Raw genomic sequence first — 15,007 nt, forward strand, 5'->3', positions numbered from 1 at the left:
TTTGAAATGCTTAACGTTCATCTGGGAAAACAGTGTGCATTATCTCACTAGATTTGTAACGTAAATCATTTAAACCTTTGCCAATACAGGAGAATACATCAACAAAATGAATTAAATAGAAAACAGCTGTTTTAAATGGGAATAAAACTTCACAATAATACTGTTACTTTGTTACTGTATCTTGGTGGTCATAAGAGACAGTAAAAAAAAAAAAAACTTACTGACTCCAAACTTTTGAGTGGTTATGTGTATTGTGAGTGGGTGTCAAAGCAGTACTTCAGAGAACTTTGCATTATTTTTTGTAAGGTTGGTTGTCACTGGCAGAGCATAAACATCTGTTGTGTGGCTCATGATGGAATAGCTGCTTTAAAACTTTGTTTGAAATCATCTTCACATTTGTTTCACAAATGGATAGTAATTTAGATCTTTGATGGTCAAGTCTGAATTTTTGAGTGGCACTCGATGCCTCGACATGTAATTGGCTCATTTGGGCAAAACAATGTAATGGCCTGATCAAGCTAATGCTTTCAAAGCCATATGAAGCATTACAAAATTAAAATAACTGATCATTTAGCTGTCTCCTAGGAATCTCCATCTAGCTGCCTGGAGCACAAGGGAAAGAACAATGGCACATCAATCAAACAGCAGCTTTTATGCAATAGATGAGAAGTGCCAAACACATGCAGTATGGAGTAACAATGTAGTTTTATGAAACTGACAAGTTTTTTATTTTTTTATCATCCAGATACACTGTACATTAACACCGTGATACAATAAAAGTACAAATGTCACACAGTGACAAGCCACTGCTTCTTTTCACAGAAGTCAAAACTGTACATGTACAACATAAATACATTGATTAATAAAGAGGGAGTATCAAAATCAGCATTTGAGATTCAATGGATGCAAGAATATCTGCATGCTTAATTGACAAGCCGTTTGCACCTGTCTGCTGAGCAGTATACATTTGTCATTGTTAGCCTTTACAGCTGAAGCAGAAATGCTCCTCCTACCTTGAAAGATGAGAACGACTACATAAAGAGCAATAGGTTGACAACTCCATATAGCTGAAGAATAAGAAGAGTTTGTTTCTTCATCAAAACAGATTTGGAGAAATGTAGCATTATATCACTTGCTCACCAATGGATCCTCTGCAGTGAATGGGTGCCGTCAAAATGAGAGTCCAAACAGCTGATAAAAACATCACAATAATCCACAAGTAATCCATACGACTCCAGTCCATCAATTAACATCTTGTGAAGTGAAAAGCTGCATGTTTGTAAGAGACAAATCCATCTTTAAGATGTTTTTAACTTCAAACTGCTGTTTCTGGCTAAAACACGTGTCCTGAAGGGCCGGTGTCCTGCTAGCTCCAACCAGCTCTAAAACACACGCCTGGAAGTTTTTAGTAATCCCTGAAGACCCTGACTAGCTGGTTCAAGTGTGTTTAAATAGGGTTGGAGCTAAACTTCGAAGACCAGTGGTCCTCCAGGAACTGAATTTGACACCCCTGGGCTAAAATACAAGTCCTCTATCCAAGCACTGTTTACTGATTATTATGGATTATGGATGTTTTTGGCCAGAAGCGATGATGATGGATTTGTTTTTTAAATGTGCAGATTTTCGCTTCACAAGACATTAATTGATGGACTGGATTCATGTGGATTTTTATCAGCTGTTTGACTCATTTTACGGCACCCATTCACTGCACAGGATCCATTTGTGAGCAAGTGATGGTCTTCTTGGAAGGCCTGAGGGTGAAAAAATATTGAGCAATTTTCATTTTTAGGTGAACTAATTCTTTTAAAGTGTATTTTCTTTGCCATCTTTTCCTTTGTTGTGCTTTTACCCAAAACTTTACCCATCTCCTTGAACATTCCTGGACATTTTATCTGGTTGCATTTGTGAATATAGGCTGTCTGATAAAATACTTGCATGATAACATCATTCTTACATAATGTATAAGTTCTGCAAAATAGGCCTATAAACAATCTTTGTGATTTGGTACTTATCAAAAGGAAACTGCAATGAAGTCTCTTGATTTGACACATATTTCCTATGTAGGCTGTTGTCTGTATGTTCTCATCAGGCTACATCTGTAGGCACTTGAACTCTTGGCTATGATGCACCAACAGACTCCCGAGATTCCAGCTCGCATGACAGAAATCGGTTGGAATTATCGCTGTACCTTCGGTTTTGAAGAAATGACAATCTGAAGAAAAAAAAAAAAAAAAACAGAAAACATACATTTATATTCTGCTTTGTTGGAAAGAAGCGAAGAAGCTTTCTTGGAAAAAAGCAAATGCAGCTTAATGCAAATTTCTTTCTCCTTTTATTGCTGTAGGTTTTCTAAGAAAAAGAATATATACTGTTAATGCCAATGGACAGTGAATAAAAACAGATGAGCAGGATAATGCAAATCAGAAGAAAAGACAGAAACAGACCAGACACAATCAGAGCAACAGATTCTTTGAACATATATAGCCTTATGGATTGTTTATGGACTGACTTTGGATGTGACATGCAATCTCTAAATATCCCTGTTATGATGTCTTAGAAACATCAAAAGTTATTCCTTAATGGATTCAATTTGTCAGTACACTTTTTTTAACTGTTCTTAGATTTGTTTTAGCTTTCGAGAACTATGGTTTCAAAGGATCTCTCTTAATGGTTTTTATTTAAAAAAAAACTCAAGCAAACCATGACATGCATTCCTCCAAATTTAGACATCCATTAACATCTAATTAAACCATGTTGAAGAGTTTTTGCACAATCATGGTGCACATCCATTAAGAGAGTCAAAAAGAAAACTTTCACAATGCTCAGTTCTGTGTTACAGTTGCCATTTAGATGACATCTGTGACTAATTATTAATTTTAATAAATGTAGATTTCATCCAAAACTCCTAATAGGGTTGATTTACCTGAATTTTTAATGTTTTGCTAATATGGAATACATACAATATTGCTCAAAAGTTGTAATGTTTTTTTTTTTAGGTCTCTTATTTATTTGAATAAAACACAGTAAAAACAGTAAAATTGTGATCTTTTATTACAATTTAAAATAATTGTTTTCTATTTTTATATGTTTTAAATGTAATTTACTCCTGTAATGGCAAAACTGAATTTTCAGTGTCACATGATCCTTCAGAAATCATCAAATATGTTCATTTGGTGCTCAAGAAACATTTCTTATTATTATCAATGCTGAAAACAGTTGTGCTGCTTAATTTTTTTTTTTTTGTGGAAACTGATACATTTTCAGGATTCTTTGATGAATAAAAAGTAAAAAAAAAATATATATATATATTACTCCAGTATAAAGTGTCACATGATCTTCAGAAATCATAATAACATGCTGATTTATTATTAGAATTATCAATGTTTTTTTTTTTAAACTGATACATTTTCAGGATTCTTTGATGAATAAAAAGTTTAAAAGAACAGCATTTTTAATGTGTCCTTGCTGAATAAAAATATTAATTTCTTCATAAAGAAAAATTGTAATGCAACTCAAGACAAGTTCATTGTCATAGATTAAACTAACTGTTCTAAATCTTGATTTGTCTGAAGTATGTTGTATGCTGTCCACCTGTCTATACTCCATATTAATATCTGATTTGTAAAGCCCTTGCAGACATCAAAAATAGAAACAGCAGTAAGTGTGTTCACATGGGCTTTAAAAAATTGCTTTCAGTATTCCGACTACAGCTAAAAGTTAAAAAGGTCATTTCTGGCACTGTTTGCAACTACTGTGCAAATGTTACATCGTCTTATATTAATGAGCCAAGCTAGCAAGGTTTATTATGTGTCCCTTTCACTTTCCATATCGTTCCTACATCTCCGGTTGAATGACTGTAGACCGGTGCTTAATGTTAAAAAAGAAAACATCATCAAGGAGGAGCAGAATGTGGGGCAGAAACTCTAAAACTAGCACTTGATCTGCATTATCTCAGCACTACAGCAGGTTTTGGTGAACCTAAGCTCACTGCAGATCTTCTTAGGATGAAACTTCACACTATCATGCATTTAAGCTGAGCAGTAAAACTCTTCATCACGGACAGCATAAGTGTCACATCCCATTTGTCTTGCATGAATAGGGCTCTACTGAGTTCTGTCCTCAGCATGTTGTTCATTTAACCATGATACAGCACAACAACAGCTGTTTGGTGGAGTGAAACAGCTGAAAGAATGTGTCTTGGGTTCAAGTATGCTGGGGGAGTATAGTGTGATTGACTCATGTGAGTTGCACTGGAGCGAATCTTGGCTGAGGGTCGGCAGGGTAAGACCGAGGAATTCTCAGCCTGACTGTCACAAAAGCCACAAACTCACTAAGTTCCTCATCACTTTCTCATCTCTCCGACTGGCTTTTCCTTCCTTCTTAAAATTTGACACAAGACTTGACCTCTCAGTTTATTGCACAAGTAAATGCAAATTTTGTTAAAGGGATAGTTCACCCAAATATTTCAACCTCATGTTGTTCCAATGCAATTTTTTTTCCACGGTAAACAACAGGACAAATGAATAATTTGAATAATTTTACACAGGTCTTTTTCATGTATACAAAAATAGTTTATAGTGAACACATCTGTCGAGCACCAATAAGGTCCATACAACTCACAATTCTGCCTTTTTTCTTGTAATTTGGAGAAAAAAAGTAATGCTAGACATAAACTCATAATAAAGTCGCAATTACCTTTTTTATTTTTTATCAAACAAGCTTCCAAAAACAACAAAATGTAAATGTAAAAATGTATTCTGAGAATTGTATTATATGAAAAAAGTCTGAATTGTGAGATTATATAAACTCAGAATTGCAAGAAAAAAGTCTGACTCATGATATAAAAAGTCTCAATTACCTTTTTTATTTTTATTTTATTCCATAAATACCAGATCAATCGGATTCGTACATGTTTTGAACAATATGACTGAGTAATTTTTGGGTGAACTATCTGTTCTTTTATAGACTATCCCAATAAATATAATACACAGTCTGAATAATGTGAGACTGGTGTATAGTACACGTATCTAAAAATACACATCATTTCATAATCACGTGGTTTAACAAAGTAACAAAGTTCTACAATGCAATACGCAAATTAACTTGGGTAGAAGGGAAATGTTATTCTTCACTGATACATTTGCTTTGTAAATGAATGCTGATTTATAAGAAGTAAATGTGTGCGCTTCTGCTGCCCAGAATAAAATGAGATTAACCTTGATTGTCAGAGTGAAATCTGATGAAATTATTCTTATCAAATCAACTGTCAAAAATTAAAACCTTGTTAGCTTTACTCATAGATTGCCTTGCAAATATATGCAGCAGGATTGTTATTTGTCAATTGTACATTATGTACATAATGTGGTGGTTAATGTATTAAATATGAACTTTTCTAAGGTCTCCAAAATTTTGGGAAGTTGTCGAGACATACATGACTTTTTAAAGGCACAGATCACCCAAAAATGAAAATTTACTCAGCCTCATCTTGCACCAAAACTTTAGGAATTTCTTCTGTTGAACACAAAAGATGATATTTTGAAGAATGTTGGTAACCAAACAGCTGCTGTGCTCCATTGACTTGTATAGTATTTTTTTCCCCATATGAAGTCAGTGGCTACCAGCAACTGGTTACCAGCATTCTTCAAAATATCGTATTGTGTGTTTAACCGAAGAAAGAAATTCATACAGGTTTTGAACAACTTGAGGGTAAGTAAATTTTCATTTTTGGGTGAACTATCCCTTTGTAGTTGTATTGCTGACCAGATGTTCAAATTTTACTAAGCTCCAATTAAAAATAATATTTAAATAATTTTGCAGTTAGCAATCAGCTCAAACTCTTATTAATCTCCCAAAAGAAAAGAGGAACCCTTTGGGTCGACAGACATGCCTTGAAACCTTTTTCAGGCCGTTCTCATGAACTGTTCTATAATAAGACTGAGATTGATAAAATCAGTAATCCAGTTCAGATGAGTTCCCCCCTTTATGAGCTACATTATACTCCTAATGTCCAATAATTCTCCCCATATGCCAAAACAGATTCCTACAACAAGCCAGGCAGGCTTTGAGCTTTGAAAACTTTGTAAAAAAGAGCAGCCTGTCTGCCTCAAAGCGTTCTTCTTTGACTGATCTCGGTCCTCTTCTCGTTTCTGTCCTTAGCTAGAAGCTATCGAAAAAGATTTAAACATGCCCAGAGATGAACAGAAAAGAAAGTTGAGGGGGAAAAGAGAAGATAAAAAATAAGTGAAGAAAAATATACTTGTATTTAAGCGGCTTGCTGGAATATTAATTTCTGATTGGTCATTGCTCCATCCAGCCATCTAATATATCTGCTCTTCCAGGTAAAATTCACATTTGTGAAAACTTCTACAAAATTTTGCGGGCAAAGATGGTCCATTCTTCACTGCCAATAGTGTAGCGATGCATTAAGCACCGTGATCAGTTCCAAACTAATCAGCTTTATATTGGTCAGTGTGGCGAAACTTACGAATCCAATGCAAAATCCGCACAGGGATCTCGTCCCTCAAATTTCCAATCGAAGGGATTCTTATTGAGATGACTGCATTTCGCTGTACAAACGTGCCTTTAGGGTGTGGCCATATTTAATATTGCTCAGCGAAATTTTGCGGGCAAAATCCAGTTGTTCTAATGGGAATTTGCGCGACTGGGAGTTTCGCATAAATGTTCCTGACGTAGATTTCGCTTATGTTCATTGGTCAACTGTGTGAGCAGTGCTTCAAATATCTCTACACAATGGACCTTTCTTTGCCCACAAAATTTTGCTGAAATTTCGCAAATGTTACTGCACCCTAACTGAAATCGGTGATAGCTTACTTTAATATACTCATTTCATAACAACATAACTGCTGCCATCTAGCTTCTCATTTCTCAATTATAAAGAAAATGACCTCAGATGACTTCAGTTCTTAGTACAGTAATATTGTTGCAGTGTTTGTCTTTTCGCTAGTCCAGTTGTTTCGTAAGTTGTAATGGACTATTTTTCTTCTCTTAGTTGAAGCTAGGCGATTCTCTGGTTAACTCAAATTAATATTTCATGTCTTCCATTCCTCTTCTGCGTCCTAATTACCCCGTCAGGGTTTATTTTGCGATAATGACCGACTGACTGTACATTAACATAGAAACACCGTCCTCTATTATTTGCAGATATTGATTGGAAACAGAATCGAATGGGCAAATAAAACCCAACAAGTAAATGCACAGACCAATTAGTGCCAGAGAAGAGGAACAATTCGTGAACATCACCCAACCTTCTGCTCTTAAAATAATTAAGTCTGAGTGCAGTAATTAGTCATCTGTAACGGCACCTGACATATAAATTACACATTGAACATTATCCGCTGGTTCTTTCCTCTGCACTTCTTCATGAAGAGGTTTTTATTTATTTATTTTTTCATGACCAATTTCCATTTTGGTATACAGTAATAATAAAAGTGTGACTTGAAACTGAGCACACAAGTTTACTTTCACAGCAAACCGCACTGTGCTTACTGTGAACATGTGCTAAAGATAAAACAGACAGTACGGGTGGTCAAAAATAAGAAGGGTCATGAGAATGTATGCAGATATATCTAACCAAACAAACCTTCATTTTGATATCGAAGTAGTATGATCACTTAAAATCATCCCAGACATCTGTAACAAATCATACCACAAGAGGATACGGATTCCTCGCTTGTATCTATCGAGCCGCATTTCTAGAGTAGTCCGTGCATATTCTGCACGAGAAAAGAAATGATACAAAACAAAAAATTTTCAAAGTTGTCAGTGAAAATTAAAAAGAGGCCATATACTGAAATTCCACCTGGCCAAATATCTGTTGTACTCCTACGTTTAAATAATCATTTCTGACAAATTTGGCACTGCCTTTAAATTGGATCCATATATTCACACGGACACTGGGGGAACAAACCCTCTAGATGCCTGAACAACCTGCCATTGGCATTAAAACAAGAAATACAAAACATGTCTAAACTGTTTTTTTCATGGGGAGTTTAAAAATCACAACTTCTGATCATTTAATCGGAACTCAGAATAAAGCACTTCAAAATCTAAAATAAACAACATTTTAAAATGCTCACGATTACAAAATAAGCCCCCCCAAAAAAACCTAACAAGGATTGCAAAATGTTTTGAAAAAAAGTGACAGGGCCATAAATAAGGAGTGTAATAATCAATGTGACTCCCTGTGAACCTTTTTTAAAACCATGGGGGAAATGATTTAAAATAGATACACATGTAAGACCCTATCCACATGAAACACAATGATTTGGTGCAGCTGAGAGTGAAACTGGTGCAGTTTTGACCAAACATGGAAACATCATCTTTAGCAGTGGGTTATAGTGGATACCCTTCAAATGCTCAGTCCGAACCTCACTTATAGACTCACAAGAGAAACGGTAGAGATAAATTGTGTTCAGGTTACTTCCTAGGTACCAGTGATTATCTAACTGTTTTCAATTTAAGCTGTTTAACAGTTATCAAAGAAATTATTAAATTAATAAGTGGTCTTTAAGACTGCTGATATTTAAATGTATAGTTTGAAATAGACCCAAAATCGAAAATTCTGTCATTATTCACTCTGAAATAACTTATGTTATTTCAAACCTGTGTGACTTACTTTCTTCCATGGAAAACAAAAGTAGACATTTAGCATTTTGCTTTCTTAATGACCAAGGGCTTCAAGCTCTAAATATGACAACAAGTACCATATCATTTAGGCAATCTAGTCCAAGTCTTCTGAAGCCATACAATAGTTTGTGTGAAAAACAAAAGAATTTTTTTTGGCACAGATCAAGGTGTGCCAAAAATTTATATATGCATATGCATATTCAAATCACACAACTGTAATGATACTTTCATGGTCCTGTTTTAGTAATTGTTTGGAGGCTGTCAGCCCCTGGTCACCATTTACTTTCATATTATTGAAAAGAGAGCACCAACATTTCCTTTCGTGCTCTATGGAAGAGTGTTATTTTAGTATTATTTATATACTATTATAGTAGTAATAAACAATACAGTTTTAGTATTTATTAATAGTTATCATTAATATTTTTAATAATTTGAATGAGCTTTTATTTGTTATTTTCATTAAGTTTGAGTAATTTTGTTATGTGCTTTTTAATTCATTTTTTCATGTCTATATAGCTTTAAATCCTTTTTATTTCAGTTCTAGTAGTTTTAGTACGTCAAATTGAAACTTAGTTATTTCAGTTAGTACCCCAAACAACATTTCAAATTTTTAAGTTTTTCATCTAATATTAATATTTTATTTCGCTTTTATTTAAATGACCAAAAACTATTTTTTTTTAACAGTTTTAGTTTTGTAGTTAACAACAACAACTCAAATAGTTAATTTAAAAAGTCAAACCAAGATTACATCAACATTCCAGCACCTTTTATGATATGCTATATATAATCAAATAGTTTATCATCCCAAGATAATTAATAATAATAACTATTTATTTGAAAGCCCTCTTTTAGACACAGCGAGGAGGTTTGCTCATCACTGGCACTATTTGTATAGTGGGTTCCTAAATAGTGCCACTTTTAAAATCAATTTGAGCTAATAACTGCTTTGGCGAGGAGAGAAAGCTTGTTAAGTACATTGTAAAATCAATCGGACACATTAACCCATTGCACCTGTTAACCCACTCTTAACTGTCTGAGATCTTAATGGCAGAAACTAAAACTACACAGTTATTATAGCCGACACCCTACAACAACACAATCAATATTTAAGGCCTTTACTGCAGTGTCAAATTCATCACAAGACAGAGTTAGTGTCAAAATGGCTTCAATCACAGGTTGGACCCTTTTTTAAAAATGTGTTGAGACAGGTCTGTCCGTCTCTGAATAAAAGTGATGTCAGGGTGCAGGGCCGCGGCATCACACAGTGCCATCAAATTTAATCTCTCTCTCTAACAGGACGTTTTTATGGGCTGCAATAACAACAATGTCCTTAATCTAAGATAGGGCCATAAAACATGTGACCACCTTCTATTCAAGAAGTTATCAGCGAGAGAACGCTATCAGGATGTTCTCATTCCTCTGCTCCTTATTAGATTGAAGAGCAACAATAAAACATTCTCTCATATGTTTTGCTTTTATTTCTTGGCTTTGTGTTTCACGGCTGTGTGGAGGATTTGATTTGACCTTAGCTGAACCTGAACGCCGAGACGTTTACCTTTCAACTTGTTAACATGTACATATCTTTCTGAATAGGTTTTGGACACAGTCCTGCATTATTAATTCTTGGAACACCACAATCTTTTGCGGTACCTGGTTCTGATTGAGCCAAAGGTCCAAAGTTCCTCTCACAAACGTGAAGCTTTTTCAGTCACACCGAACGAAACGTGAGTCCGGCTGCCACTGAACACTGAACAGATTCAGAAAGCTCAACTCAAAGCCCTCCGCATGAGTAGAGAGCGGACTTAAACCACACGGCTATAGCGGTAAGCTGCCCAAATGTTCCTCGGTTGGGAAAACGACACATTCCAGAGGTACCGTCGGGAACGTTCTAGGAAAAAAAATGTGTAGAATATGGAAATTGTGAAAGGCTGTGATTGATGGTTAAGGTTTGCTGGATGGTGGCCATTAGAGAAGTCTCTATGGAAACAGAAGCAGAGAGAGATGTGTCTTTTGACACCTTTTCTGCATCGCCAATCATCGGTCTGATAATGAACAAAGTGGGAAAAATGCAGCGCTAAAATACTTCATGCGGGGATCAAGGCTGTAGCTTTCAGACAAAAAAAATCACTTCTCGCTGTGTTTTCGCTCGTGTTGCACAAGGACAGATTCTGCAGCAGCTCCTGACGAAAGGGACTAAGTGGAACTCTAAATCCTTATATTTATAGCATTTGAAAGCTGCTTTAAAACAAAACACTGCAATTAAGTGAGTAATTAAGTGAGCTGAATTTTTACTATTAATTTGGATACAATAATATCAACAGGGAAGTACATTTCAGTGGGGGGGTAAATCTGAGAATCAACAATTATTTTTACTTCCTTCAGAAACATCATCTGAGATCATCTTTGGCACAGGCTGCCTCAGGAAGAGCAAAGATGAAATCAAGCCTTTGAAAAAACACTAAAGTTAAACAGTAGCAGCTAAATATAACAGACTATATTCAAAAAAGACATTTCTACATATATATATATATATATATATATATTATTATTTATTTTTTTTTGACAATTTTCTTCAGAAATATCATATTTTATCCATTAAGAGAACATGTACCATAATCTCACACATTTATTTTGTGCACCCTGTTTTTCAGTTTGCTTCATTTTACATTTTTTGAATCGATCAGTTTTGGAGTTCAAAATAATGAATCAGAAATGTTAGTCAAGATTATCTATATTACTTTTATTTAATTGATCAAAATACCGTAGAACAATCGATTGAGTTTAAATGTAATTTTCTTTCAAATAAGAAAATATTCCATTGTACTCATGTCCACAAAAATTTGTCAGCTATGTTACTAAACAAACAGCCCTCCTCCCCGGAAAAGCTATTAAAAATATTATTTGATATATTTTAATTACAAATAATATGACAAAATGTCAAAAACAGTTAGTTAATTTGAGGATAATGAATATTAAACCATATCCTGAATAATATACAGGAAATTAAGACTTAAAAGACTTCAAATAAGATGCCACGTAACTGGCCAAGGGCTTTACACCACACTAAAACCTAAAAAAGAAGACTACTCATGCAAACCAAACATCACGGTTTGTCTAGAGCCACTTAACAGTAATAAAATGGGGAATAATTCCCCAAAGCATCATTGTAACAAAGCAAATCATAAGGATACACCCATTATATTGGTGCATTAAACGACAAGTATTTTGCTAGGACGAGACGGCAAACCACTGAGCGTAGACATTCAGAGTACTGGCCTTAGTTATAAAAATCAGAAAGGTCAAGACATCAATGAAGTAATTCTTTCGCCTGGGGTGGAAAACACACAAATAATAGAAATGCACAAATAAAAGACGGGAAAATAAATAGTGGTGTATTTAAAATGCCTCATAAAGTTTCACAGCGATGAACATTGCATGGTCACAACCATGTGCTTTTGTTTTGATCAAGAGCCGCAATGATCGCATATATACTTGTGCAAAACCAGTGTGGGGGTAATTGCCTTTGTAATGGCAAAGCCCACTTAAAACAGTCTGAAACTATGAGGAGAAAAACAACTGGAAATGTGGAAAGACTTGTTGCTGAACATTCTACCAGCTCTTGCGGCTAAATGCAGCTTTTCACTTTCAAAGTTACTGAGCGTGTTCCAGCCGATTATGTCATTTTTAAGTGTCTTGTAAAAGCCTGTGTGGAATTAGCATGTTTCTAAATAGGTTTTATAAAGATAATTTTTATGATAATGTCTAAGATAGTCTAAGATTACAGTGACATTATCATTTCTAACATTTTATTATCTTCAACATTTTTCAGGCCAAGGATAAATAGAGTGAAGGAACAAGGACCCCCTGTTACATAATGTATATAACTGAGGGTTGCATTTTAAGCTTTACACTATGATACTTACATTGCAAAACCATTAAAATAATCATTATTGATTAGATATATTGGCACATTACATTTAAATTTTACATAATGCATTTTGTGAGCGGAATGGTGAAACATTTAGCTGAACTTTAGCTTTAGTTGACTTAATATTGTATTTTTGTTTACCTCTTTTTCTCAGAAAGTATGGAAAATTAAATATTAGTAAAAATACAGATTAGCCATGGATGCCCAATAGAAGATCCCTGATACAGAAATTACGAACGTACCTAATTTCTGAAATATTTATGTAAACATCAAAAACAAAAATGATAAATATACTATCGTTCAAAAGATTGGAGTCAGTAATTTTTTAAAGAAATTGATACCTTTATTCAGCAAGGATGTATTAAATTAATCAAAAGTGATAAATACATTTATAATGTAACAAAAGACATTTATTTCAAATACTGCTCTTTTGAACATTCTGCTCATCAAAGAAACTTAAAAATGTGCAGTTTACACAAAATTATTACAGCACAACCATTTTTAACATTGATAATAATAAGAAATGTTTTTTGAGTAGCAAGCATATTAGAATGATTATTAGAATGATTTCTGAAGGACCATGTGACACTGAATACTGGAGTAATGGCTGCTGAAAATTCAGCTTTGCCATCACAGGAATAAATTACATTTTAAAATATATTAAAATAGAAAACATTTATTATAAATTGTAATAGTATTTCACAATATTGCTGACCCCAAAGTTTTGAACTCTGTATACAGTATGAATATATAATGCTTTGTGTATATATGTATTGTGTAAATATGGCCTTTAGCAAACAACTAAATTAAAAAGGGCCTTAAAGGGATAGTTCACCTTCAGTTGCTGGTCCCCATTGACTTGCATAGTGTTTTTTGCATAGTGCATAGTGCAACTGAAGGTGAACTATCCCTTTAATGATGCAGTGTGTCCAACCAGAAATCTCCATCAAGAGCACTTTACCAACATTCTTACATGCACTTTTCATATTTAAGGTTATCTTTCATCTCTTTTCTCCCAGAACTAATTTCTGAAAGCTCAGTTTGTTCAAGAGGGACTAACCGTACCTGAGAGAAATGGAGGTTCCGTTGACAGACTCTGAGCGCTGTCTGCTCGGACTAAAGCCCCGCTGCCGGGCATAGCGCTCATTTCCACAGCACAGGATCATAAGGAAGGCTCTCCGAAAAGCCCGGTTCAGAAAAGCATACAGGAACGGATTCAAGCCCGAGTTGATGTAACCCAACCAGAGCCAAGCGGTCCACATCTGCCAGGGCACGCTGTAATTGATGAAGGGATCCACCACGTTGGTGATAAAGAAGGGTGCCCAGCACAGACAGAAGCAGCCCATGATGACAGCCAGCGTCTTGGCCGTCTTAGTTTCGTTCTTAATGCGATTGGAACCATGTTGATCGTGGTTGGGGTAAGTCGAAGAAGGGGCCGAGCCGGCCCGATGCAGTGAGCCGATTCGCCGAGCGTGTCCCATAGCGGTGACATAGATTCTCTGATAGGCGAGAACCATCAGCACCAGCGGCACATAAAAGGCCACGGCCGAACACACCAGAGCATAGGGTCGGTTCACCATGAACACACAAGTTGAACTACGGGAAGAGTTGAACTTTCTTTGTTCGATCTGGTAAATTAAAATGAAAAAACACAGAAAATACAATTAACATAATTAAGGATGCATTGATATTACAATTCTTGCTGATACCAATAACTGATAATTATTTTCATTTTATGGTCGATAACTGATAAATGGTTGATATTACAATACTATTTTATCTAAGTAAATTAAAAATAAAACACTAAAAACTTGCTACAAGTGAATTTAGGCATTGCAACATTGTAATGTAAATGGATAGTCATGTTGTGATTTGCTAAGGATTACATTTACTGGGGTTTTTAAAGACAAACCTACTATTAGATACTGTAAAAGGTCATCTAAGTGTAAATATATACAAATATATACATAATACATATTATATTGTTCAGTAGAATAAAATAAAAAATCACAAATATCGGTAAAACTGATACTGATAACCGATATGGTACGGATTTATCATCTGATACTGTGACCTTCTCAACTACATCCAACAAATAAATTCATACAACATAACTTTCTACAACAAATTTTCACATGCACTACTTTTCAAACATTTGGGATCTGTAAGATTTTTTTTTGTCTTGTTTTTGAAAGAAGTCTCTTATGCTCACCAAGTCTGCATTTATTAGATCAAAAATACAGTAAAAACAGTAAAATTGTAAATTATTTCTAACATTTAAAATAACTGTTGTCTATTTATATATATTGTTAAATTATTTATAAAATAATTTTAATTTATTCCTGTGCTGGAAAAGCTGAAGCCGTTACACTATGCAGTCTCCAGTGTCACATTTCTTTCAGAAAGTACAAAATTATATATATATATATATAT

The 15,007-nt window shown here is 34.7% G+C and overlaps 1 protein-coding gene across 1 annotated transcript in view; it reads right to left on the reverse strand.

The window, feature by feature from the left end:
* Window positions 1-1,784: 1,784 nt before the first annotated feature.
* The window catches only part of LOC107708508 (5-hydroxytryptamine receptor 4-like), a 20,299-nt gene continuing 7,076 nt past the window's right edge, over window positions 1,785-15,007 (reverse strand). The window contains exons 6-7 of the mRNA XM_016512770.1: window positions 13,640-14,202; window positions 1,785-2,212 (exon numbers count right to left, since the gene is read on the reverse strand). Of these exons, the coding sequence (XP_016368256.1) occupies window positions 2,119-2,212; window positions 13,640-14,202 (657 nt within the window). The 3' untranslated portion in view covers window positions 1,785-2,118. The remainder of the gene's footprint in view (window positions 2,213-13,639; window positions 14,203-15,007) is intronic.

Source organism: Sinocyclocheilus rhinocerous, unplaced genomic scaffold (genome assembly GCF_001515625.1).
Source record: "Sinocyclocheilus rhinocerous isolate Xijiao unplaced genomic scaffold, SAMN03320098_v1.1 scaffold506, whole genome shotgun sequence".
Lineage (NCBI taxonomy): Eukaryota > Metazoa > Chordata > Actinopteri > Cypriniformes > Cyprinidae > Sinocyclocheilus > Sinocyclocheilus rhinocerous.